Source organism: Myotis nattereri (assembly GCF_964212035.1).
Source record: "Myotis nattereri genome assembly, chromosome: 1".
Taxonomy (NCBI): Eukaryota; Metazoa; Chordata; class Mammalia; order Chiroptera; family Vespertilionidae; genus Myotis; species Myotis nattereri.
The window spans coordinates 180456804-180481935 of record NC_138075.1 but is presented as its reverse complement, the minus strand read 5'-3'; the positions used below and the strand labels follow the sequence as shown (position 1 = coordinate 180481935).

General features: G+C 37.8%; 1 protein-coding gene across 1 annotated transcript in view; it reads left to right on the top strand.

Moving 5' to 3' along the window:
• The window catches only part of BMP2K (BMP2 inducible kinase), a gene marked incomplete at its 5' end in the record, with an annotated part of 133721 nt that overhangs the window by 70545 nt on the left and 38044 nt on the right, over positions 1-25132 (top strand). The window contains 4 exons of the mRNA XM_081091491.1: positions 3267-3399; positions 16070-16173; positions 18976-19055; positions 23003-23163. Of these exons, the coding sequence (XP_080947617.1) occupies positions 3267-3399; positions 16070-16173; positions 18976-19055; positions 23003-23163 (478 nt within the window). The remainder of the gene's footprint in view (positions 1-3266; positions 3400-16069; positions 16174-18975; positions 19056-23002; positions 23164-25132) is intronic.

Genomic DNA, 25132 nt, shown 5'->3' with positions numbered 1-25132 from the left:
GGAGGCGGGGAACCTGATTGGCCCTGATCACCAGCCAGGCCTAGGGACCCTACCCATGCACGTAATTCGTGCACTGGGCCTCTAGTATTTAATAAACTAGCAGGGAGGTACTTTAAATGTAAATTCATTTAACTTCAGCTAGTATTTAGCTGTATTTGTCACTAGTGACCATGTTAGGGATGGAGGGAAAAAATCCTTTGGAAATAGTTCTAGAGTTTATTAGACAAATCATGTTTATTTTGTTTTTAAAACATAGTGTTCAGAAAGTAGTTGAAAGTAATGTGTAAAATAAAATAATATCTCCTTGGTTCTCTTCTCCTGGACTCTTCCTTTTGGGGTCGGGATACCCAAATATTCCTGCAAGGTAATAAAAAAAGAATAGCTTTGATATCTTTTTATCTTTCCACATAATATATACTTTTTCACCAAATGGTGTTTCTTAAATCTTGTGGTAGTTGCATTTTTAACCATACACATAATTGAATCACACCATGAATAAGGTTGGTTTAATTTGATACTGCTTTTAGACCACCAGCTTGTATAACTCAAATTTAATTTGCTTTTCTCAACATTAACATTTGACTCATTAAATGGTTTGTAGTATAATGTAGAAAGCAAATTCAATTGGATCTGAATTGATAAAATGAAAATATTAGAAGAGGTGACTATGCAAGCATTTACTGACCTAATTTTGTGACTGGCTGTTGAAATCTGTATTACCTAAAAATCTATTTCAACAACAGAAAAAACAACAGACATCATAGCTCAATACTGTTTTGAAATCATCAAGGGTTACCCAGTATCTTAACAAAAAGGAGGGGGGATCTTTTTTGGTTGTTTATTTTTCACCGGACTTAGTGTGCATGCCAGGCAGCATACTAAGTTGTCAGTGATAAGTTTAAAATTTGTGCCATTTATAGATTAGTATATGGAGTAGTATTTCTCTAACAGCTAACTTGGTATGACGATGGGGTTGTACATACTCAAAGATTAAAAAAAAAAAAGAAGCAAGAAAAATAATCAGAAAACAGAAGCTGTGTTTATATGCTTGACAGAGATAGAACTTTAATTTGCATGGTGTTTTTTTATGCTTGTCTTAGCTCAGGTGAAACGTAAGTAAGCTACCACATTTTAGGTGGGAGATGCTTCATGTTACCTTTTGATGAAGAAAATGGAGGATGGTGATAGGTTTTAAAATCATGTCATTTGTTCTCTCTTGTTTTTTGAACAAGTCTCATAATATAAAATGGATGAAGAGGGAAATGCCTTTGGTATGAAAAAACTAGGACACCTCATTGTGTTCAAACAACATGAAGCAGAGTATTTTAGATTCATGTTTTTAAGTATACTGACATTGCTGTCTAAAACTGTTAACTGGGTACTCCCACAACATTTACTGTAACACATGACACATTACTAACGGTCTGATTGACGAGATAAAACTGGCTAAAATGGAGATCCCTTTTGCCTAGACCCATGGTCGGCAAACTGGCTCACGAGCCACATGCGGCTCTTTGGCCCCTTGAGTGTGGCTCTTCCTAAGCCTTAGGAGTACCCTAATTAAGTTAATAACAATGTACCTACCTATATAGTTTAAGTTTAAAAAATTTGGCTCTCAAAAGAAATTTCAATCGTTGTACTGCTGATATTTGGCTCTGTTGACTAATGAGTTTGCCGACCACTGGAGATTGTCATCTGGGTAGGAGAAAGTGTAATTTAATGCAGCTATTACACCATTAATAGTATTTTTTATTATTGTTAAAGGAGCCTTATCCTCAGTTTACTGCATGTATGCTGAAGATATCTTACTTATAAAACAAAGCATCATGAAATTTTTAAAGCCACATTTTACTGGATTTTTCTATTCAGAATCTTCACAGTTTAAATAAATGTTTTGCTTTTCTTGAGAGAGAGGAGGGGGAGGGATAGAGAGATAGAAACATCAATGAGAGGGTAATACCATCACTTGGCTGCTTCCTGCACACCACCCAATGGGGAGCCCGAAACCCCGGACATGTGCCCTGACCCGGAATCTAACCATGACCTCTTGATTCCTGGGTCAATGCTCAACCACTGAGCCACATTGGCCGGGCAGAATCTTCACAGTTTTGTTAATCATATAATAAATAACCCTGTAATGTCTTTGAATGGATATATTGAAATTTCTAAAGCCTTTAAATTTTTCCTTAGAGCACTGCTAAAATGTTGAAAGTAATGGTTAGTAAATTAATATTATTTAACACAGGTGTTTCTGTATATTGTGATCTTCAAAATAGTTATAAAGCTTAGAGTATTTGTTAGTTGCATTTGCTAAGTTGGTATGTGGAGAAAATTCAACAAAGCAAAGCTGATTTGCTGATTTTTAGATGGTAAGGACAAATTTTAGTATTGTTGATAAAATTGTTTACTAACTATTGGATAAGTTCGTATAATCTGTTTAGAGTTAGAAATACCCCTTACACAGTTAAGGCTGGTAGATTACACATCTTGTGACAACATAATGATTTCTTGACCTGAAAATTACATTTCATTACTGGCTCTCTGGTTTGAGCTGTGTTAGCAGCTTAGCTACAATTTTGTTTTTAGGGTATTTTGTTTTTTGTTGTCAGCAAGTAGATTTATTCATGCTGTGATGTCTGTGAAGCAGACAGAGCCCTGCCTTTTTGAATTTTAATATAGATTATCCAGGTACAAATATGATTAGTAAATTATAGAATAAAGATCATAGGCTTATACAGAAAAATAGAGACTAATTTTTATAGTATGAAATATGACACATGCTTAGTCTCAAATAAATTTAATTGTGCTGGCTAACTTGTTTGGAATCCCAGGATTTTAAAACATGTTTTATAGTGAATTTTTAAAAAATGCTGCTAGAAGGAGTATTGTGCTTACCTAGCTGGTTATATGCTAGTTATGTACTAAATATATATTTTCCTTGTGAAAGAAATGAAAGTATATTTTTTTTCCTCAAAGGGACCAACCACTTCTAATTTTAGTTATATTATTTATGATTTAGAGTTCTATGATAGTATTAATTTAGCCAGCTATCCACAGATGTGATAGAAAAACATGGAAATGATAGTTAAATGTCTTCTCAACAAATAAGCTCATTAATTAGTTTAAGCAAGTAATTTGTGAAAAGATTAATTCAGTATAAAAACATTAGTCTTCTTTAAAATAACAAATTTAGTTTTTGGTTTAATGTCTTGTGGTTAAGTTGTTTATTTGAATTCTGATGATATTCATGCTTCTTTATTTTACAGGCACTGGGATGTTTACTGTATAAACTTTGTTTCTTCACTCTTCCTTTTGGTGAGAGTCAGGTTGCTATCTGTGATAGCAGCTTCACCATCCCAGACAATTCACGTTACTCCCATAACATCCATTGCTTAATAAGTGAGTATTTGGAAAAATTTATGACACAATTATGAGATACTGTACGTAGGGCCTGCTATTATATCCCTTAGCTTAAATCTAGACTTTTAATTTCATTTATTATAATTTTATGATGCTATAGTAAAGAAAAACATTAAAAACAATGTTTATAGACTTTTATGGAATGAAAACAGCCTAATTACTAACTAGTACATTAAGCCCCTAGATAAGCTTTTGTAGAACACAGAGATTATGTAATTAAGGAAACTGGAATTTCTAGAAAAACTTAAGCATAACATTTAATTATTTGGTCTTTGTTCTTTTGATCCAAATATCCAGATCTGTTGCTTTTTTTGGATCAAAGTATTGCTAATCTTAGATGTAGCTTACTTGGCCACCCTTGTTAACATCTGTTCTTTATGATTATAAAATGGTTATCAGAAGCAAACTAAGTGCATCAGAAGTATAGTCCTATGGGCCTTTGAATTCAAAAGAATGCTTCACTTTTCCTTCTAACCTACTCTGACTTTTTTTCCCCCTTTTGGTAGGTACTCTAATTTCTTACATACATACTTGGTAAAATTTCTGAAAAAATGATGATTTGGGGAGGGAAAGGATCATCAGGAAGCTGCGGTATTTAAACAGTACCTCTCAACACTGTTTGAATTAAAGTGTGTCGAGCATTTCTACTGTTTTCTGCCTGTTAAATATTCCCTGTCATAGCCTCTAACCCCACAGAGCAAGGGGGTTAATGGGGGGATGAGGACACATTTGTGATACCTTAACCAATAAAGAAATTAAAGATAAAAAAAAGAAAAAAAAGAAAAGAGGGTCAATCTAAACATATTGGATACTTTGTATGATAAAAAATGGCAATTCAACTCAGCGGGGGAAAATAGATGGAAGTACAGAGTTAATAGCAATTTTTAGATTAAAAAATCAGACTGAATTTCTGCCTTAAACTTTATGCTAAATTTCAGATAAGTTAAAGACAAATGTAAAAAATGTATTTGAAGAAAACAGGTGTGAATCTACTTATAACACTGGGATGGGTGATCTAAAAGTGAGGCATTAAATCTCAGGAATGAGAAAAGATGAAGCCATTAGTATATACAATTAAACCATTAAAAAATCTTCCCACACTCATGAACCTCAGCATAAAATCAAGTGATCAGTTGGATAAACAATTTGTTACACATCTGACAAATGACTAACTCTTGTAATTTATGAGACTCATGTAAGTAAAAAAGAGGAAGTACCCAAAAGAAAAATGGTCAAAAGAAAGTGTTAAAAGGATAGCTACCCTTGCTTTGCAAACATATTTAAAGCATAGTCTTTTGATTTCTATAATGTGGTTTTGCTCACACATGTTAGAGAATTATACCAGTTGAACACAAAAATTACATTGCTGAATGTGGGATGTTTTCCTAGGCAAGGGGAACCAGTAATAGGGTTGGGGAGATGGTGTTATAACTTACAGGGGAAAGGAAATAGCCCTGAGCTTGGCTGTTGTACTTCCGGCGGAAACACTTGTAGCTCTGATTGGAGAATAATAAATATGAGTGCTTGTACCTGGAGTTTTCTTACCAGAGATGTACCTGTCAGTTTTGTGTGGCTCCCTACTAATGGTGGACTCCTGAAGAGCAGCCCCTCTGTGTCAGGTTCCACTTTTATTGGTTGAGTATCTACTAGCCTTGTTTTGATGTGTTTTTTTTTTTTTTATCCTTGTGGCAGCCTCCTCCAGCCAAGTTAATCGACCTGTCTGGGTGGTCCAGGTTATCTTCCTAGGTACCAATTAATGTTTTTGTCACTGCTCTGGTGACAGAGTTGTAGTTTTCCAATGGTTTGTTCCAAATCTATTTTCTCCTTAGCCCTGTTAATTTTAGCCTGACATTTTGCAGAATGTGAAAATTTTTAAAAGCAAACATACCATTAGAGTGTATTTGAATAAGCATTAGATCCATAACCCACTCTATCGTATCTAGTCAGTTTCCTCCTTCATTGTACAAAAATTAGGGCATCAAGAGCATGTAAGAATCCCAATTAATTGGAATTCTCAAAGAATAGATGAAGGAATTTATTTTGGCTAATTGAAGTTTAACTTTTTTTTTTTTTTTTTTTATTTTATTGATTTTTTACAGAGAGAAAGGGAGAGAGATAGAGAGTTAGAAACATCGATGAGAGAGAAACATCGATCAGTTGCCTCCTGCACATCTCCCACTGGGGATATGCCCGCAACCCAGGTACATGCCCTTGACCGGAATCGAACCTGGGACCTTTCAGTCCGCAGGCCGACGCTCTATCCACTGAGCCAAACCGGTTTCGGCTGAAGTTTAACTTTTTATTGAAGAAGTTAAACTTATTTTTTTATTTGCAATGTCTTAGGAATTCTGAATATTCTCATTGGACAATATTGTATGGGAGACTAGACAGTACATACCCTGATTTGTGATTTCATTTGACTAAAATAGCAAGAAGATCTTATTTTCTTGTGTTAGGTTTGATCTTTTTCCCTTCTCTGTGTGTATGTGTGTGTGACTATGTTTGTAATGGCAAGGTTGAAAACTAACCACTATTGATAATTTTAGGATTTAATTGATCCTAGTTAATTGATGCAACATATGCTTCTTTTACTTGTCACTGAATGCATAGATTTTCATTTTTATCAGTGTTTGTATAAGTTTGACCATGTATTAATGTTTTTGAACTTATTTCTGAGAGGTAGGCAGAAATTTAAAAAAGATTGAATAAAATAAAAGTATTCAAGTAATGTTGGTATTTTGTCTCCTGTCAAAGGATTTTTATGGACTTTACTTTTTAAATATTGTCTTAGTAGTAAAGCTTAACAGAGTAGATATTTTTTTGGAACCAGAACATACTTACCTATAATGTAATGTTTTCAGAAAACATTTAGACTCTTTATAATTGTATTCTTTTTTTTCTTTACTTTTTTCGCATGTGACCTTGCCTGTTTCCCACGATCCTATTTAGATTTCTCTGTCTACTTTTATGCTTTGTAATTAGTGATTTATATTTCTTTCAGATAAATCCTGCATTCAGAAAAGCAGGAAGTGCCTAGCTGTGCACATAGTTTTTGAAAGTGTAACTTTTTATTGCCAATTGTCTATTTATGCAGTATATTTGATTTCACATTATTATAAGATAAAGCAGTAAAAACATAAAACTTTTTAGTATTAATAGAATTACTAATTCTGCTTACATCAATTTTATGTAATGAGGATATTTGAAAATGAAATAGTCATGCCTAACCTTTGTAAAACTATGGTTTGCGGTTATATAAGTGTATTTGAATATACTTTTGATTATCACTATTTGGTCCTGGATAATTAGTATTATACTAGAGGCCCAGTGCACGAAATTCGTGCACGGTGTGTGTGTGTGTTCCTCAGCCTGACCTGCACCCTCTCCAATCTGGGAGCCCTCAGGGGATGTCCTACTGCTGGCTTAGGCCTGCTCCCCGTGGTTCTCTGCTCTCTGTGGGGCCTGCCTGCTCCACACCGCAGTGACTGCCAAGCGGGCTGTGCTGGGTGCTGCCTGTGGGCTACACTTGCCTGCTCCCTGGTCGCTGAGGCAATGGCCAAGCAGGCCATGCTGGGTGCTGCCTGCAAGCGGCGCTTGCCTGCTTCCAGGTCACTGTGGTGATGGCCAAGCAGGCTGTGCTTGGAGCTGCCTGCCGGCCGCGCTTCCCTGCTCCTGGGTTGCCACAGACCGTGCTGGGAGCTGCCTGCCAGCCGGGCTTGCCTGCTCCCTGGTTGCAGCGGCGACGACCTGCCGTGCTGGGAGCTGCCTGCAGGCCGCGCTTCCCTGCTCCTGGGTCAGCCAAGCAGGCTGTGCTGTGCTAGGAGCTGCCTCCTCCCTGCTGTCTGTCTCCACGGAAGTGATGAGGTTAATTTGCATACTAACTCCTGATTGGCTGGTGGGCATCACGAAGGTATGGTCATTTTGCATCTTTTTCTTTTATTAGTGTAGACTAGAGGCCCGATGCAAGAAATTCGTGCGGAGGGTAGGGGGGGAGAAGTTGTCCCTCAGCCCGGCCTGCGCCCTCTCCAATCTGGGACCCCTTGGGGGACATCCCTCTCGCAGTCCAGGACCACTGGCTCCTAACCACTCACGTGCCTGTCTGCCTAATGCCCCCAACTGCCCTCCCTTTCCGGTCTGGTTGCCCCCAACTGTCCTACCCTGCCAACCTGGTCATCCCCAACTGCCCTCTCCTGCCAGCCTGGCTGCCCCCAACTGCCCTCCCTTGATGGCCTGGTTGCTCCCAACTGCCCTCCCCTGCCGGCCTGATTGCCCTTAACCCCCCTCAGCCTGATCTCAACCCTAACTGCTCTCCCCTGCCGGTCTGATCACCCCTAACTGCCTCTGCATCGACCCCACCACCATGGCTTTGTCCGGAAGGAAGTCGGATGTCCGGAAGGTGGCCGGTTGACCCCGTCTAATTAGCATATTACCCTTTTATTAGTATAGATAGATTATATAGGATAGGATTGCTTAAATGGGGGGCGAGGAAGCCTTTTTCAGCAGGAGGAAATGTTCTTGGCAGACAAAAATACATAACCCGTATATCTGGACTGATAGCCAGTCATAGGCACTATACTGCCAAACTGGTTATTAACAAATTGAACCTCTTTCTTACACCTTACACCAAACAGCTGTTGCTCTTAAAACCCCTCCTCAGCCCCCACCTTAGGTTCTGCCTTCACAGTTCACCCAGATTAGGTTCTGATTGGTCGGTTTCTATGCCAGTCAGCATCAAAAGGTCCGTCCTAGGCAGCCATTGGCTCCTCTGGGGAATCCAGAACGTCCCCACCTTCATGTCAGTGCCAGCCCTTCAGTCACGCCCCCAGTTCGCTACCGGGCATATCTCTGGATGCTCTGAGAAGCCACACCTCAGGTTTGTGCTGGTGACAATTTTGAATTCTCATCCCTGACCTAACCTTCTTACAGTGCGAGCTCCGTGAAGTCAAGCATTTGCCTTGTTCATTCTTGGTTCACTCATAGACTTTACCTGTGTCTATGCATCTATGTTAGTATTGCATGGTGACCAGTTGAACGGTCGTTTCTGTCGTCACGGTCACTGCCTTTTTATATATATAGATACTATCCATAAAACTCTGTTTAACAATTTTATATACTTTTCTGCAGACTTCTTAAGTAGCAGAGTCAGTTATTTACTGACTCTGTTATTTACATTTTTTTTTCTTAGCTTCTGTTAACTTTTCCAATAGACAAGTAGAGGAGGTAGATTGGGGATGAGGAGAGAAGCATTTTCTATTTATGGATCTAAGAGTTAAAAAGTACTTAGACAATATTTAGAGGAGAGTGAGAAGCAAAACTGTAACAGTTATGATGCATGGACAGAATGCTGGCTGCCTCACCTTTCTTTTAGCTTCTATTAAGGTGATTAGGGAAGTACATGTGGAGATTAAGAGTAAGTGCCAGAAGGCCTGGGCTGCATCTGCTGTCACTTATTTAGTATGGAATATTGGGCACCTCTGTTTATCTCTATCTCATTTCTAAAATGAGCATATTAAAAGTACTTCTTAGGTTTATTGTGAAAATTGAATTATGAAAAGTGCTTATTGGTATGTGTAAGTACTCAGTAAGAGATGGCTTTTTTAATATATCACTGCAGCTGTGTTAATTACCACTGCCAGTACTACTGAAACCTATGTAAATCTTCCTGAGCTAACCTGATTTCTGATTTTCTGGGTAAGGATCAGGGCATCTGCTGTCAGATACTCAATAGTGTATCCTTTTCCTGCAGAGATTTCTTTGGATGCTTCAAAGCAGAAGTTGGTTTTGCAGGTTAATGGTGGATTTATCAAAGGCCTACCATAAATTATAATATATTCCAGAATATAACTACTTTTCTTTTTTTTTTTTAAATATATTTCACCGATTTTTCACAGAGAGGAAAGGAGAGAGCCAGAGAGCCAGAAACATCGATGAGAGAGAAACATTGATCAGATGCCTCCTGCACATCCCCCACTGGGGAAGTGCCTGCAACCCAGGTACATGCCCCTGACTGGAATTGAACCCGGGACCCTTTAGTCCGCAGGCCGATGCTCCATCCACTGAGCCAAACTGGCTTCGGCTAATTACTTTTCTTATCTCTTATTTTATGCAGTAATGTAATGAATCATAATGAACAGCAAGGAAAGCTTTTTTTTTTTTTTTATTGCTTTTGGGTTTGCTAACATATTGTTGCTTTATGGTTCTGGATCTCAGCTCTTAGCAGCTTATCTATTAGGTTTAAATTTATTTTTTTAATTAACATATAATGTATTAAGTTTAGGTATATACATAATGATTTGGTATATGTATACAGGGTGTCCCAAAAATATGTATACACACTTTAACAGCTGATTCTATTACATATTGAAAAGGAAATGTATTTAATAAACACTACCTTTATAATTGTTCAAAGTGTGTATATATTTTTGGGGGACAACCTGTATAGTGTGAAATGATTATCACAATAATTCTAGTTAACACCTATCACTTCACATAGTTACACATTGTTTTTCCCTTGTTCTGAGACCTTTTAACATCTCTCTTGGCAACTTTTAAAATACAGTAGTGTTGTTAACTATAGTCAACATACTGTACATTGCATCCCCGGGACTTATTTATATTATAACTAGAAGTTTGTACCCTCAGGCATACCCCAGCCCCCACCTCTCGCAACAATCAATCTGTTCTCTGTATCTACGAGTTTTGTGGTTTTTTTTAAAGATCCCACATACAAGTGAGATCATAGGTATTTGTCTTTCCTCTGTCTGACTTCTTTTACCCTGTATAATGCTCTTGTGTTCCCCCCCTGGTGTCTCAAATGGCACAATTTACTTTCTTTTTATGGCTGAATAATATTCCTCTGTGTGTGTGTATAACATTTTCTTTATCCATTTATCCATCAATGGACGCTTAGGTTGCTTCCATGTTGTGGCTATTGTAAATAATGCTGCAGTAACATGGGGGTGCAGATATCTTTTCCAGTCAGTGTTTGTGTTTCTTCCAATGCATATCTGGAAGTAGCATTGACGGATTACATAGTAGTTCTATTTTTAAGTTTTTGAGGGGCCTTTATACTGTTTTCCAATATACATTTCCTGTGCCAATTTACATTTCCATCAAAGTGCACAAGGATTTCCTTTTTTCCCACATTCTCACCAGCACTTGTTATTTTTTTATCTTTTTGAGAATAAATAAATTTATTTTAATGCTTTCTGTGGGAAACCAGGAACTGGCTTGTTATAATATACTTAAAATTTATTATGAAAATTTAAAAAATAGAGGCAGCACAGTACAGTGATGCTTTTGTGGGTACCCACTTATGGCTAATCTTGTTTTATATGCACACTTACCTTCTCTTTTCTCCTTTTTTTTAAAAAAAAATCTCAGAAATTTTAATGTATCTTTGAAAAGAAACCAAAGATTAAGATAGGATTTCCTTGGAGGTTTTCAGTCAGTGGCTCCGGGTTACCACCTGGGGAGATGTAAAAAGAGGGCTCTGATAATAACTTTTAGGGACAGCTACCAGGACTATCCCAACTATACTGTGCTTACATATTTATGGTGCCATTTAATGCTTTAATTATGATTGAACACATTTATTATGGCTGTAAAAATAGGTTTCACTTCACTAGTCCACAGAATTTGGTATATAGGACACATATGCCCAACATATAAGTTTCTATAATAATCTCCATAGATTAACAGATAAAAACAAGTTAATGCTTTAAGTACTTTTGGTTGCAAAATTAGAGTGGATATTTCTCTTTTCAGGTAAATTACCATAATAAGTGACAGTCTGTGGCAAAGAAAAAGTGTCTTTTTGGAAGGAAAAAAATTAAATTTTAAGTAGGAACATTCTTTTGATACTTGTATCCAAAGTCTTTTCCTATTAAATGTGCTGTTATATTAAAAATGCTGGTATACTAGTAACTTTGACATAGGCTAGGCTTGGAGCCATGGTTTTGTGTAACTTGAATTCGAACTCCTTTATTTAATTTTGGCTTGAGCCTTTAATTAAACCATAATTTAACTTCACCACTGCTACAGCAGCAGCAGCTCCTTTTGCTGCTCTTTTTGTTGGAATATGCATGGTGGTTCTACTTTCCAGTGCAAAATAAATACAAACATAATTCAGCTGCCTCAGATAAGTGTTATTTAATCAGATATGTCTTATACATCACTTGGAAATATTGTGATGGGTAATCATACACTGCCTTTTATGCTGAGACTATATTGTCTTCTCAGGTTGTATTAATGGGGTTTGTGTCAATAGAAAGATCCACCCAATTAAAAGGAGCAGAGAAAAAGCCTTTCATGTCTATGCGGACACCTTTTTAGAAGTCACTCTTACATTTGCAGCGGAATCAGGGGCACTGGGAGTGTTCTCATGATGGTTCACATGATCACTTTAACTGAATAAACAAGGCTGTATTTTAGCTTCTCTGCCTCTTTTTCTCTTTAAAGCTTAATTTCTTAGATGAATTGGACACATGGATTCCTTAATTCACTCCTTCGCCTCAAGAGCATGTTTTTGTAAATGATACAGTTTAATTGCCATGAAGTGGGAGTTAATAAAAATACTAGAATTGAGGTTTCATTATTGTGAGAGCAAATGGCTTTGGACCAACTATACTTAAATTAAACTGAAGTTTTCTTTCTTGGCAGATATGCCTCAGTGTTTAGCTGGAGTAGAGCTGATCTATGAAATATATATATAGGATGGTCTGATGGATGGTTTTATTTCTCTGTAGATACTATGCAACTTCAGATTATATTATTCAGTAGTCTAGGAGTATATTTTGCAGTCCATTCCTTTGGATAGTTTGAAAAATTATATTATTTAAATTAAATGCTTAATGATGCTTTTTTGAGTTTGGTTCTTTTTTAATGGCTGGTACTATCCAGTATAAAAGTATTCAGAGATAAAAATGTAGCCATTTTCTACCTGTGCTTTTCAGTGTCATCATGCTTTGAATTTAGAACCACATCAGAGATGGGATACAGGAGCTCATCAGATAAAACTGTCAACATCAGTAAATAAAGTAGATTGCAAAATGAAATTTAGACCTGATGCCAAATGGGCCTCTTCGTTTGTATTCAGGCCCCAGGTTTACTCAAAACCAGTCATAGGCTGGAAACCTTAGACTTCTTCCACAGAAGCAGGCCACTTGCAAAACATGGGTTTGCATAGAGTATATATGTCCTGAGAGTAAACTGTTCTGAAAGAGCAGCAGATATGCGCATGTGCTTTCCCCCTCCCCCCACTTTTTCTTAGCACGAATTGCTCTCCCTTAGAGAGGAATGAGTTATATAGGGAGCGTTCCCTGGCATAGGGGTTTTCAAGGAGTTTGTGATCCACAGTAATAAATACATTTTAGTTATGACCTGGCACACATACACGTGGAATAAGTTTCATGAAACATTGCTTATACCAAATTAGTGTACTTAATATTTTCTACTTTATTAAAATAAATGCTAGTCACTACCTTTTAAACTGATTTTATATCACATAAATGGGATGGGTACAGTTAGACAAACTAAACTGGCTCCCACAGAGATGTATTCCCGCGTGAAAGCATGAGCCAAGGACTGAACTGGTCCTTTTCTTTGCTTATAAGATGATATCATTTCTACCCACAGCCTATCCAACTGCACATTAGAGGATGTTGTGCTATGCTTAACTTGAGATATACAATTACTTATACAAATACAAGAGGTCCGGTGCATGAAATTCATGCATGGGGGGGAGGGGGGGGCGTTCCTCAGCCTGGCCTGTGCCCTCTCACAGTCTGGGACCCCTTGCTCCTTACTACTTGGCTCACTGTTCCTTAGTGGTGCTGCGGAGGCGGGAGAGGGAGAGGATCCCGCCATCACCGCTGTGCTCGCCAGCCATGAGCCCGGCTTCTGGCTGAGCGGCGCTCCCGCACTGACCACCAGGGGGCAGCGCCTGCGTTGAGCATCTGCCCCCTGGTGGTCAGTGCGTGTCGTAGCAACTGGTCATTCTGCTGTTTGGTCAATTTGCATATTAGACTTTTATTATATAGGATTTGTTAGAGAACCTAAAATCTCAAATTAATTTATTTCCCTTCAGTGCTTCTCACTTTCTATGAAAGAAAAAAAAAATATGTAGGATTGCCTAACATAACATTTTATTTCTCCCTAGATACTTAAAAAGCTTTCTCCAGATCCAGATAGGCAGAGAAGTATATTCTCATACTGTACTGTTCTCTACCCCTCTAGAATTTTGTTTTTACCTAACAGCATGTAGATGTTTTGTCACTGGCCCACATGGAAGGAGCGTATAAGACATTACCCAGTGTCACTCACTGCAGTTCTTTAAGGGCAGTGTTCACTCAGTGGGAGCCAGCTTTAGAAAGACCCAAAGGAGCATTTATTGTTTGCTTTTTCTTAGCACCTGGTTTATTTTTATGTTAAAGACACTGATTTATGGAATGGATCATGTTGCCCTTTTTGTCTTGGCAGCTAGAAGGTAGAGAGCTAAATTTGTGGCCTATATTTATAAGATCAAATCATATCAATTTCTTTATGGCATCATCATCCTGGTGCATTTGTTGTGTTTTTTGTTGTTGATATTTTGGGTCTCTCAGCCATTACTTTTCCATTAGTCCTAATTTCCATATATTTTAAAATATTTAGAGGTTGTATGTCACTTCAAGTCCTTTATAGGAATAAATATTTAAAATTAGATTTTAAGCCGAAACCGGTTTGGCTCAGTGGATGGAGCGTCGGCCTGCAGACTGGGGGGTCCCAGGTTCGAGTCCGGTCAAGGGCATGTGCCTGGGTTGCGGGCACGTCCCCGGTGGGAGGTGTGCAGGAGGCAGCTGATCGATGTTTCTCTCTCATCGATGTTTCTAACTCTCTGTCTCTCTCCCTTCCTCTCTGTAAAAAATAAAATATATTTTAAAAAAATAAAATTAGATTTTAAAAGTTAAATAAACTTAATTGTTAGAAAAGTAGAATCTTAAGTTTGTGAACTTGATAAGTTTATTGTGATTTGTTTAAAAAATTATTTGAACAAACATTTATTGTTAGAAGTCTATTTAAATGTATTCCTATGTCACGCACTGCTGCTACTTTTAAAACATTTAATATCTGTTGGTATCATGATAAAATATGATTTTGAAGGATAAAATAAATCTTGTAGATTCTTAAAAACTTTTCAAGAATGAGGTTGAATATAGTCCAATTAATATTAGAATTAAATGTTTTTAGTTATTTCCATCTAACAGTGGTTATAATATAATAAAAAATAAATTCTATAAGTTATACATGTTAGTGTTTTCCAGTACATAAAATCAAGTTACGTGTAGATTTTTTTTTTAATGTATATTTTTATTGATTTTGGAGAGGAAAGGAGAGGATGAGAGAGATAGAAACATCAGTAATGAGAAAATCATTGATTGGCTGTCTCCTGCATGCCCCACACTAGGGATCGAGCCTGCAACCCGGGCATATGCCCTGACCTGGAATTGAACCAGTGACCTCTTGGTTCCTGGGTCAACGCTCAATCACTGAGCCACACCTGGCTGGGCTCGTGTAGAATATTTTAAAACTGAGTTCATAATTTCCCAAATAAATTTCTGCTAAATTTATGCTATTACTTGCCAAACAAGTGTGTTTTTTAATCAAAATAAGTTTATCATGCTGTGTGAGATGTAGTAAAAATTTGTTTAAAAATTACTTAAATGTGAAAGAAAAATTAAATTAATTTTGATTTATAATTTTAATTTAGCTATTTATATACTATGACCTCTGAATATAATCTTACTAGCAAATTTCAGAATATTATCTAATTAATATTGTAAATCTTAGATTCCAAATAGATTTAAAATGATTTAAACATTTTAAGAACTTATAATTCGTTAATAAATCAGAGTTAGAACATGGAGAGTTTTAACAAAATATGAATTTCTTAGTTAAAGAAGTGAGTTGAGTATAAATGCCAACTTTCTTGTGAAATTGTAAATTAACAGATAAATGGTATGGTCATTTTGATTAGAAAAAAGGTCAGGCATTTCAAGCAATGCTGTAAGGTTGGTGTGAAATCTCTTTATAATAGAGTGAACATTATGTGTAGAATATGTTGAGATACAGAACTGTGGTAAATACTCTTACTATGAGTATGGAGAGAAAGCATGTTTTTGGAAAACTATACTGTCAATCCTGTACTACTTTTTAATGCACACAATTTAGTCTTTTCTCAGTGATTTGGGATTACTTAAAATTTAGTAGAGGTATTTTATATAATAGTGATATTAAGGACCCCTTATATGGCCCTAGAATTTTCATGAATAATTTCCCAGTGTTCACTAAACTCACTTTTGTTTAATTTTCTCAAAAGAATATTTATGTTTGTTAATTATGCTTCTGGTACAGACCTGTTTTATGACTGAGTTGTCTTTAGCTTGTGATACTGCTTTAAGTTCATATATAAATAACAATTTTTATATTTTCTATAAATGTTAATATTTGCTTGATTCATCACTAACCTTAGAATGGAAAAAAAGGTATCTGTCTATCTACACACACACACACACACACACACACACACACATATATATTCCTTTTAATGTACTCCTGTCTACTTTCTTTGTTCAGTAAAACTTCTTAACATTTTAACCTATTCTTGCAGGATTCATGCTTGAACCAGATCCAGAGCGTAGACCTGATATATTTCAAGTGTCCTATTTTGCATTTAAATTTGCCAAAAAGGACTGTCCTATCTCCAATATCAATGTAAGTAATTTTTTAAATGGGATATGAATTTAAAATCCATTTATTATGTGTGTGTGTGTGTGGGGGGGATGTTTATGTATATACACATACACACTTTCAGAGTTCTTTGTTTTATGACCAGTAGTCTAATAGTGTTTGTGATCAGTATTTTTGTTACAAAACCACAGTTGCCAGATTGGGTATTGAAGTGCTCTAGGAAGCTATAGTAGACTTGAAGGCACTGCATGATATTTTGCATTTTTGAGAGAGAAACAGTGACATCTATCTGACACAGCACAAACAATAATTAAGGTGTTTTGGCCAAACTATTAAAAAAACAGGACTGTTAGATTTTTTTGGGGGGGGGAGGGGGATTAGGAGTGTTATGAAAAATTACTGAGAAACTAAGCACTCTGTACACTGAGAAAGTTTGGTGCAGAGAGGATAGACATTGTAAATGGAGAGACCTGTCTTTTTCAGTGACTGATTTTGTATAGTCATCCCTCAGTATCCACAGGGGATTGCTTCCAGGACTCCCCCAGGTACCAAAATCTGCGGTGCTCAAGTCCCTTATATAAAACTAGAGGCCTGATGCACGAAATTCATGTAAGAGTAGGCCTTCCTTCCCCTGGCTGCCAGAACCAGCTTCCCTCTGGCACCCAGGACCCTGGCTTCCCTCACAGCCCCAGCTTCACCTGGAAGGTCGTCCAGAAGGATGTCTGGTCTAATTACCATATTACGCTTTTCTTATTATAGACTAGAGGCCCGGTGCACAAAATTTGTGCACTGGGGCGGGGGGGGGGGGTGTCCCTCAGCCCAGCCTGTACCCGCTCCAATCTAGGACCCCTTGGGGGCAGTCGGACATCCTCTCACAATCTGGGACTGCTGGCTCCCAATCACTCGCCTGCCTGATTGCCCCTAACTGCCTCTGCCTGCCAGCCTGATCATCCACTAACCACTCCCCTGCCAGCTTGATCGATGCCTAACTGCTTCCCTGCCGGCCTGATTGCCTCCAACTCCTCTCCCCTGCTGGTCTGGTTGCCCCCCAACTGCCCTCCTCTGCTGGCCTGATTGCCTCCAACTGCCCTCCCCTGCAGGCCTGGTTGCCCCCCAACTGCCCTCCTCTGCTGGCCTGAGTGCCTCTAACTGCCCTCTCCTTTTGGCCTCATCACTCACAACTGCCCTCCCCTGCCGGCCATTTTGTGGCTGTGGGCACCACCATCTTTGAGGGTGGGGCAGTCAATTAGCATATTCCCTCCTTATTGGCTGTGGTCACTGCCATCTTTGAGGGCGGGACAGTCAATTAGCATATTTTCCTCCTTATTGGCTGTGGGTGTTGCCATCTTTGCAATAGTGTGAGGGTCAATTAGCATATTCCCTCTTTATTAGATAGGACTAGAGGCGCGATGCATGAAAATTCGTGCAAGAGTAGGCCTTCCCCCATCTGCTGGCACCAGCTTCACTCTAGCATCCGGGACCTAGGCTGCTTCCCTCTGGCTGCCCGCAGGCACCGGGGACCCAGGCTTGCTTCCCTCTGGCAGCCTGCAAGCGCCCGGGACCCGGGCTTCACTCAGGCCCCAGTTTTTGTCTGGAAGGGCATCCGGAATGACGCCTGGAAGGACGTCTAGTCTAATTAGCATATTACCCTTTTATTATTATAGATGGTGTAGTATTTGCATATATAACCTACTCCCCTCCCCCCTCCCCCTAACTCCCCACCCCCTGTGTATTTTAAATCATCTCTAGCTACCAGTAATACCTAAGGTAAGCGGTATGTAAATAGTTATTATACTGTATTGTTTAGGGAATAATGACAAGAAAAAAATGTCTGTACATGTTAGTAGAGATACAGCCATCATAGGCCTACCTACATATTACACGTCAGCAATGTAACATTTTTTTTTTTCCTGAGTAGTGTTTTTGATTCAAAGTTTGTTGAATCTGCAGATGTGGGACCCATGGATATGGAAGGCCAACTGTATTTTGGGAAGTTACTTAACGTTTTTGCCTTTTCTGTAAAACAGGGATAGTAGTTATGAGGATTACAAATAATAAATGTAAACTCAGTGCCTAGTCCATGGAAAGTGCTGAGTTAGTAATAGCTAATATCATGGGAAGGCTTTGAGTTATATTGTGTGTCTGCACACTGTACTTAATTATGTCAGATTAACTGTGTATGGCAGGTTTCTGATAACTTTGATAAAGGCCCAGAATCATCTCTGATTTTAAGCCATTCTCAGCTTTGTAACCATCATTTTGGCCTCATTTTCTTGTCTATCTTCCTTTATGTATAACTTAATCTACTCCACTAAGAAAAAGAGGGAAGTTAGCTTTTCATTCAATAAACATTTGAGTACCTGCAATAAGCTAAACATATATAGAACTTAAACAAATACTCTTGTGTTTTAGAGTTTACATGCAGTGTCATGAAAATGTTTCCTCTATGTAGAAACAACACTTTTCCATATGCTTGGTGTTTTTTTCCCCAAAGTGTAAAATAGTCATTGATTTACAAGTATAATGTAATTCTTCTTTTTAGCCAAGATTTGCCCACTTATAAAGTGGATACAGTGATATTGTTCTGTTTACTTTTGAAGAGTTTCTGTGGCACATGAACATGAAAATGACATTTGTGTAACGTGCTGATGTTTGCAGGTTAGATCTGGCAAATGTATGTGAACAATTTGTAGCCATCCAGGGTGAAAAGAATAGTATCTTCCAGACAGTACATTTAAAAATTTAAGAATATATCGATAGCCTTTAAGTAAAGCTTTCTGCAATTAAAATGAAAACTAAAATGACAAGTTTTATTTTTCTTCCCAGAATTCTTCTATTCCTTCAGCTCTTCCTGAACCCATGACTGCTAGCGAAGCAGCTTCTAGGAAAAGCCAAATAAAAGCGAGGTAAGCGAAGTTGTGCTGACATTTGCAAAGGCTTTTTGAAAAGGGGAATATTTCTCGTTTTTAATCCTAGCAAATGTAATTAATTAAATATCATCTAAGCCTACATAAAAATGTTGTGTTCCTTCTTACGTGTGGTATAGAGTTTAGATAATGTTACCTTTGAGGAGATTTCTTAGTCACGGCTTTTTTAATGTTGTATTTTTGCTGATACAAAGTATTTTATTTGACATAAAATATATGTCATGTACCTATTATATGCAAGATATAAATACTAGAAACACAAAAGAAGCAGTGTTTATTTTCAAAGAGTTCACATTCTAATGAAGATAGACAAGTGAACAATTCCATCCTGATAGATATCAGGCAACTTTATGCGTGGAGGAAGGGAAAGACGGGGAGCAGAGAAAACAGGAGCATAGAAAGAACCCAGTCCTTTCCCTGGGGGTGGGGGTTGCTGAGCTGCTGCTCAAAGGATGAATAATATAGTCCATCACCTGATAATGATAGGTACTTCAGGCAAGAAGAGTGGCCTTTGTGAGACTGTAAGGCTGGTTCATAGGGGACGCATACGGGTGGGAAGTGTATACTGGATTATGGGGGATGGATACGGGAGTGGTGGGAATGAAGCTGAAGAGCTAGGTAAATGTCAGTCAGGAGCAACTTTATTTATATGTCTTGCTGAGAAATTTGGCCTTTGGCGTTTAGAGCAGTGAATTTTAAACCTTGCAGTCAGTTCTATTTGGGACTTGGTTGTGAGATGTGTTCTGAATAATCTATAAATTGTTAGTGTCATTTGGGAATGACTTAGTTTTTTAAAAAATATGGCATCACTCAAAAAATATCATCATTTACTTGAATTTTAAATACTCTTCAGGAAGAGATGAAGGAGTAAAATTACATCTAACCCATAGGAATTCAGCGTGATCAACACTGTGTTCTGTCTGTGACATAGCTGTAGTTAGCAACTGCTGTTATAGTCAAATGGGAATTATGAATTTTGTCCATTGAATTTTATTGTTACCTATGTTTTTTAAATAGTTATTTGGTTAATTATTAAATCTTTAAGGAAGTAGATACAGCTTTGTAAAGCATGAGTCAACTGAATAAGAATGATGCTTTGAATATCTTCACTAGGACACAAGTTACAGGTATCCTATATAATAAAAGTCCAGTGACCAAATGGCGGAATGACCAGATCGACCAGTCCACCAATTGCTATGATGTGCACTGACCACCAGGGGGCAGACGCTCAACGCAGGAGCTTCCCCCTGGTGGTCAATGCGCTCCCACAGTGGGAGCGCCGCTTGGCTGACCGGGATGTGCCGTGCTCCCCCAGTGGGAGCAGCCGCTCAGAGGGCGAGTCCACAGCTGCTTGGCTGACGGGGATAAGCAGCTGCTCCCACAGCAGACAATCCCCACAGGCCATGCCCTCCAACAGTGCACAAATCCTGTGCACTGGGCCTCTAGTACTATTATAAGCAAATGAAATAGTTAACCGCTAAATTAACAGTGCTATTCATAATATGTTAGACTATACATTATGTATATTAAAAAGAGTTTATTTGTAAATTTACTTTATATTGATAGTTTCAGAGCTTGAAAAAAAAACTAAATGTGTATTAATCTAGTCATAAAAATAAGTTAGTCTTTTTTCTATGTAAAAGGCATATTTGTGGGGGTGAGGTGGGGTGGAGAAGTCTTTAAACAGCTAGTATCACTAATTACATGTTTTAAACTTTTATGAATATTATACATCTGCCTTGCTTCAATCTCTGGCACTCTGCTTTACTCCTTAAAAACCCCCTGCATCTCCTCTTGGAAACTTATGTGACACCTTAAAGATTAAGAGTCTGAGAATCTCTTGTGCTAGCAAGAACACTGAAGGATTTTAAGAGGAGAGAAACTATGTTTTAGGATTATTCAGATGATAGGAGGAAGGATAAGAAGGGAAGCACGGGGAACCGTTGGTGTCTATTGCATTATGCAGATGAAGCGGTACGGCAGCTTTGCTGCCAGTAGTGACGCAGTCTTCCGTTTCAGGCGGGTGTGTGTGTGTCTTCACTTTGCCTGGCTGTCTAGGTTTTCTTCCCATTTCCTCACACACAATGCTTTGCTTCTTTTCCCTACCTAATAAAATCATATTTATATACTTATTTTTATCTCCATTTCCTACTTGAAGCCCTCCCAGGCCAATTTAGGTTAAAGTTAGAAGTAATTACTCCTCCATGAAACTGTTGACAGCACTAGTGTGACAGTGACGATGTTTGCTGTTATATTTTAGTATATTTTCATGAACACGTGCTGTATCTCCCTAGGTATACTATGGATTCTTTGAAGACAGGGTAGTATGCTGTGTTTGCTGGATATCAGTAATTGTATATTAGATATTAGTACATTGGTAAAATAAATGAGGAAGCACTAAACGAAGTCTTCAGAACTTTAGAGAGAGATTTAGAATAGGAACAAGGCGATGAAGTCTGTTAATAAAGAATGGATAAACAGAAAGAGTGTATATAATATGTTCTCTAAATTACTTGAGTGTAGGGAGTACAATATTGGGTTTAGTGCCACATCCATCATTTGAACTTAATAAATATTTGATTTATTATAAAATAAGATCTAGTTGGTGATATGTATACATGACCTTTTATTGCTTTTTAGTTCAGTTTTCATATGACTTTGACCATCCCCATCTCATCTAAAACATAAATATTATATTAGGAAACAGCACACATACAGTGTCTTTCTGCGATTTTCTCAAATACTTGAACCTCCTTCTTAGAAAGATAGTTGTGCCCGTGGCTCCCTCTTGTGGCTCATAAGAGAATTGGGTCTGTGCAATTCCGGCAGACAGTACCGGATCTACCGCAGCAGATGTACACTCCATAAATCATGTATATGCACAATGTTAACTGTTAAATCATTTGAAAATATGCTCATGAAACTTGGTAAAGAGATTTTAATGCAATCTTGTTGAAGAGTGAACTATTAAAAATTGAGTTTTTGTACTGAATTTATAGAAAGCAAAGTTAGTAAGTATGCAAGTTAAAGATTTTTCCTGGGGTTTTCTGAAAGAGAAGAGCAAATACCTGTGTTTTCTTAAATTATATTTATTGTCTTTTGCTTTTAAAATTATGATTGCTACTGGACTGCCCATGTCTGTGGTCTAACCTGAGTCCTAGTGGGAAAGTTTTATGTAATTTCCATTCAGTGTTTTAAGAAAAGCAAAGTTTAAGATTCAAGAAGTTAAATGTGAGCAGGTAGCTCCATTTGTTAAAAGTTTTGGCTTCTTTTGTTACTATGTGTCCTAGGGTGCAGTCTCTTCTTTCTTAGAGTCCAAGCTAAGGAAGACTGTTACTGTTGTTTCTTATTTGTATTTCTCTGGTTGGTTCAGAGAGGGGGCTCTCAATTTTGTCTAAAACCTTAGGACAAGGTTTGTTTATTTCCTTTATTTTATCTCCTTAAGAGCAATCTTATATTCTTTTCCTGCCAGTTTCAGAGGCAGACTGTGAATGATTGCATACTGGTTTAAAGGAAATGGTTAGGCTTATCTTACTTTCCTATCTTCAGTAAACATTTATTTATTTTTTAAAGTATATTTTTATTGATTTCAGAGAGGAAGGGAGAGAGATAGAAATATCAATCATTGATCCGCTGCCTCCTGCAGGTCCCCCACTGGGGATTGAGCCTGCAACCAGGGGGTACGCCCTTACCAGGAATTGAACTGTGACCTCCTGGTTCATAGGTCAATGCTCAACTACTGAGCCACACCAGCATAGCACAGTAAACATTTAAAACTTGTGAGTGAGACTTAGGAAGGAGCCAAGAACTCTAACATGATTGTAATAATAATTAAAGTGCATCTGTTGAAATAGATGCTTTATAGAACAGAGAGTGAATTATAAATAATCCCAATATTTGGAATGAAATGTATTCTTCTCTTGTAGAATAACAGACTCCATTGGACCAACAGAAACCTCAATTGCACCAAGACAAAGACCAAAGGCCAACTCTACTACTGCCACCCCCAGTGTGCTGACCATTCAGAGTTCAGCAACACCTGTTAAAGTCCCTTTGCTTGGGGAATTCAGTAACCACAGATCAAAAGGTAATAATAGCCCCGCCAACGTAAGAATTAATTTATAGTTAACGTAAACACACCTTTGATTTCCTAGGCGTATAAATTACTTCAGACTTACTGTTGTGAAGCAGATAACATAATGCTTTAAGAAACTTTCTACTGATGTTAATAAACTCAATTAATTATTTTCCTAAAGTTGTAGGACATACAAAAGTATGGTATACAAAGCCCACAATTTTGTTTATCCTAGTGTCATCAACTAGTCGGGTTTGAGGTTGATGATAAAGTTCAGGAATATAAAAATCCTGTATTGTATTGGGAAGGAGGAAGTTGGAACTCTAGCCTCACAAAGTTCTATGTCTTTGCACTGATCTAGAGCCTTGGCCACAGGGTCTGTCTTGGACTGTGTGGACAGAACAGCATAGAAATTTGTCATCTGGTTTTGAGAAAAATTGTTTTTCTAATATAAAATATCCTCTAAGCATTATGAATCAGTACAGGATTTAAAAAAAAAAAAAATATCTCCCCCTCCCCCAAGGAAATATCCCTAATATTAGAGAGTAAACTTGTTCTGTCAGAGGTTTGGGGATAGAACTTGAAGGCCCATCTCAAGGAAACCCTCTCTGGCACTTTACTTCATGATATATGTGGGTTTTTTTTTTATGTTCAGATGTTCTAAGTTAGATTACTCTAATGGTTAAGATCCCATATTTTAAAGCTCATGAATCCGCATCTGAGCCCCCCCATTTTTTAGTAATATATGTTAGTAAAATGCTAATATTTCTCATAGGATTGTTGTGAGGATTAAATGACTGTTTAATATAATGCCTGTCACATAATATGTCCTTAATAAATGTTAACTATTAAATACTGTTATTATTATGAAGTAAAATAAATGCTTAGGGAAGGTAATGTTTATGTTACCTGACGTATTGCTGCATATCTCTGTGGTGATCACGTATACCAGATAGAGTACTTTATGGAAGAGGGGAGGGAAAAATAGGGGAATTTGAAACCCTTTGTGTCCAATTCTCATTTTACCATTTCTTAATCTCACTGTTCTTTTTTATAAAATGGGAATCACAACTTTTTCCTGTCATAAGGAGTAAATAGCAAAGGTGTATGAATGATATCTAGGAAAATTATGTTTCATAGTAAACATTCAGTGTGTTAATTTTTCTCTTTTTACTTTTTTGGGTTGGAGGTCCTATTAGTCAATTATGTATTAATGCCCTTCAGGCGAAGACTACCAGCATCACACTTGTAGTTGGACAAATGGGTTTGTTACTCATATGCCATGGGGATCTGTGGGAGTGCCTCAGTAAAGTGGTATTTGAAAAGCCTTATTAACGGATCTAGGCTTGTGTTAGGTAGTTTTGGGGAGGCTATAAGGAAGTGGGGCTTTGCTCTGAATGGAAGGAGTTAGGAAGGGGATGATATCATTAGGTGTCTTCATAAATAGGAGGAGGGAGGCCAAAGCCTCAGCTGAAGAAGCAGCCCTCCTCATGTTAGGCAGGATAAGGGAGGGTTCGGCCACTCTGTGGTATGGGCAGAGTTCCTGATTTTGTCAGTGCCGAGACATGGTCATGGAGTGGTCTTGTTGTCCTGATCCACTGTGGTCACAGAGGGCTTTGTCTGGTGTTGGTGTTGAGTGAAATTTCTTATGTTCATCTGGGAAACAAGACCTCGCTGTGAGTGCCAGGCCTGCTGCCTTCCATGTCGGGCAGCGTTTATCCCATGTGCTTCTAGCCTAAGCTGGAAAAATAATACTGTTTTCCCCATGTATGCAAAAAGTAACAGACGGATCTATTCTTTTAATATTGAGACAGTACAGCAATAATCAGAGAAGAATGTAAAAAGTCTCCATTCTTTTTCTTCTTGGAATAAACTTGCAGCAGTTCAGTGTGTAGCCCGCATTTGCTCTTATTAGTATTGGGATGAACATTCTTATAGCAGACTTTTGATTTACATGTCAGAACACTTTTCTGAGGAAGAT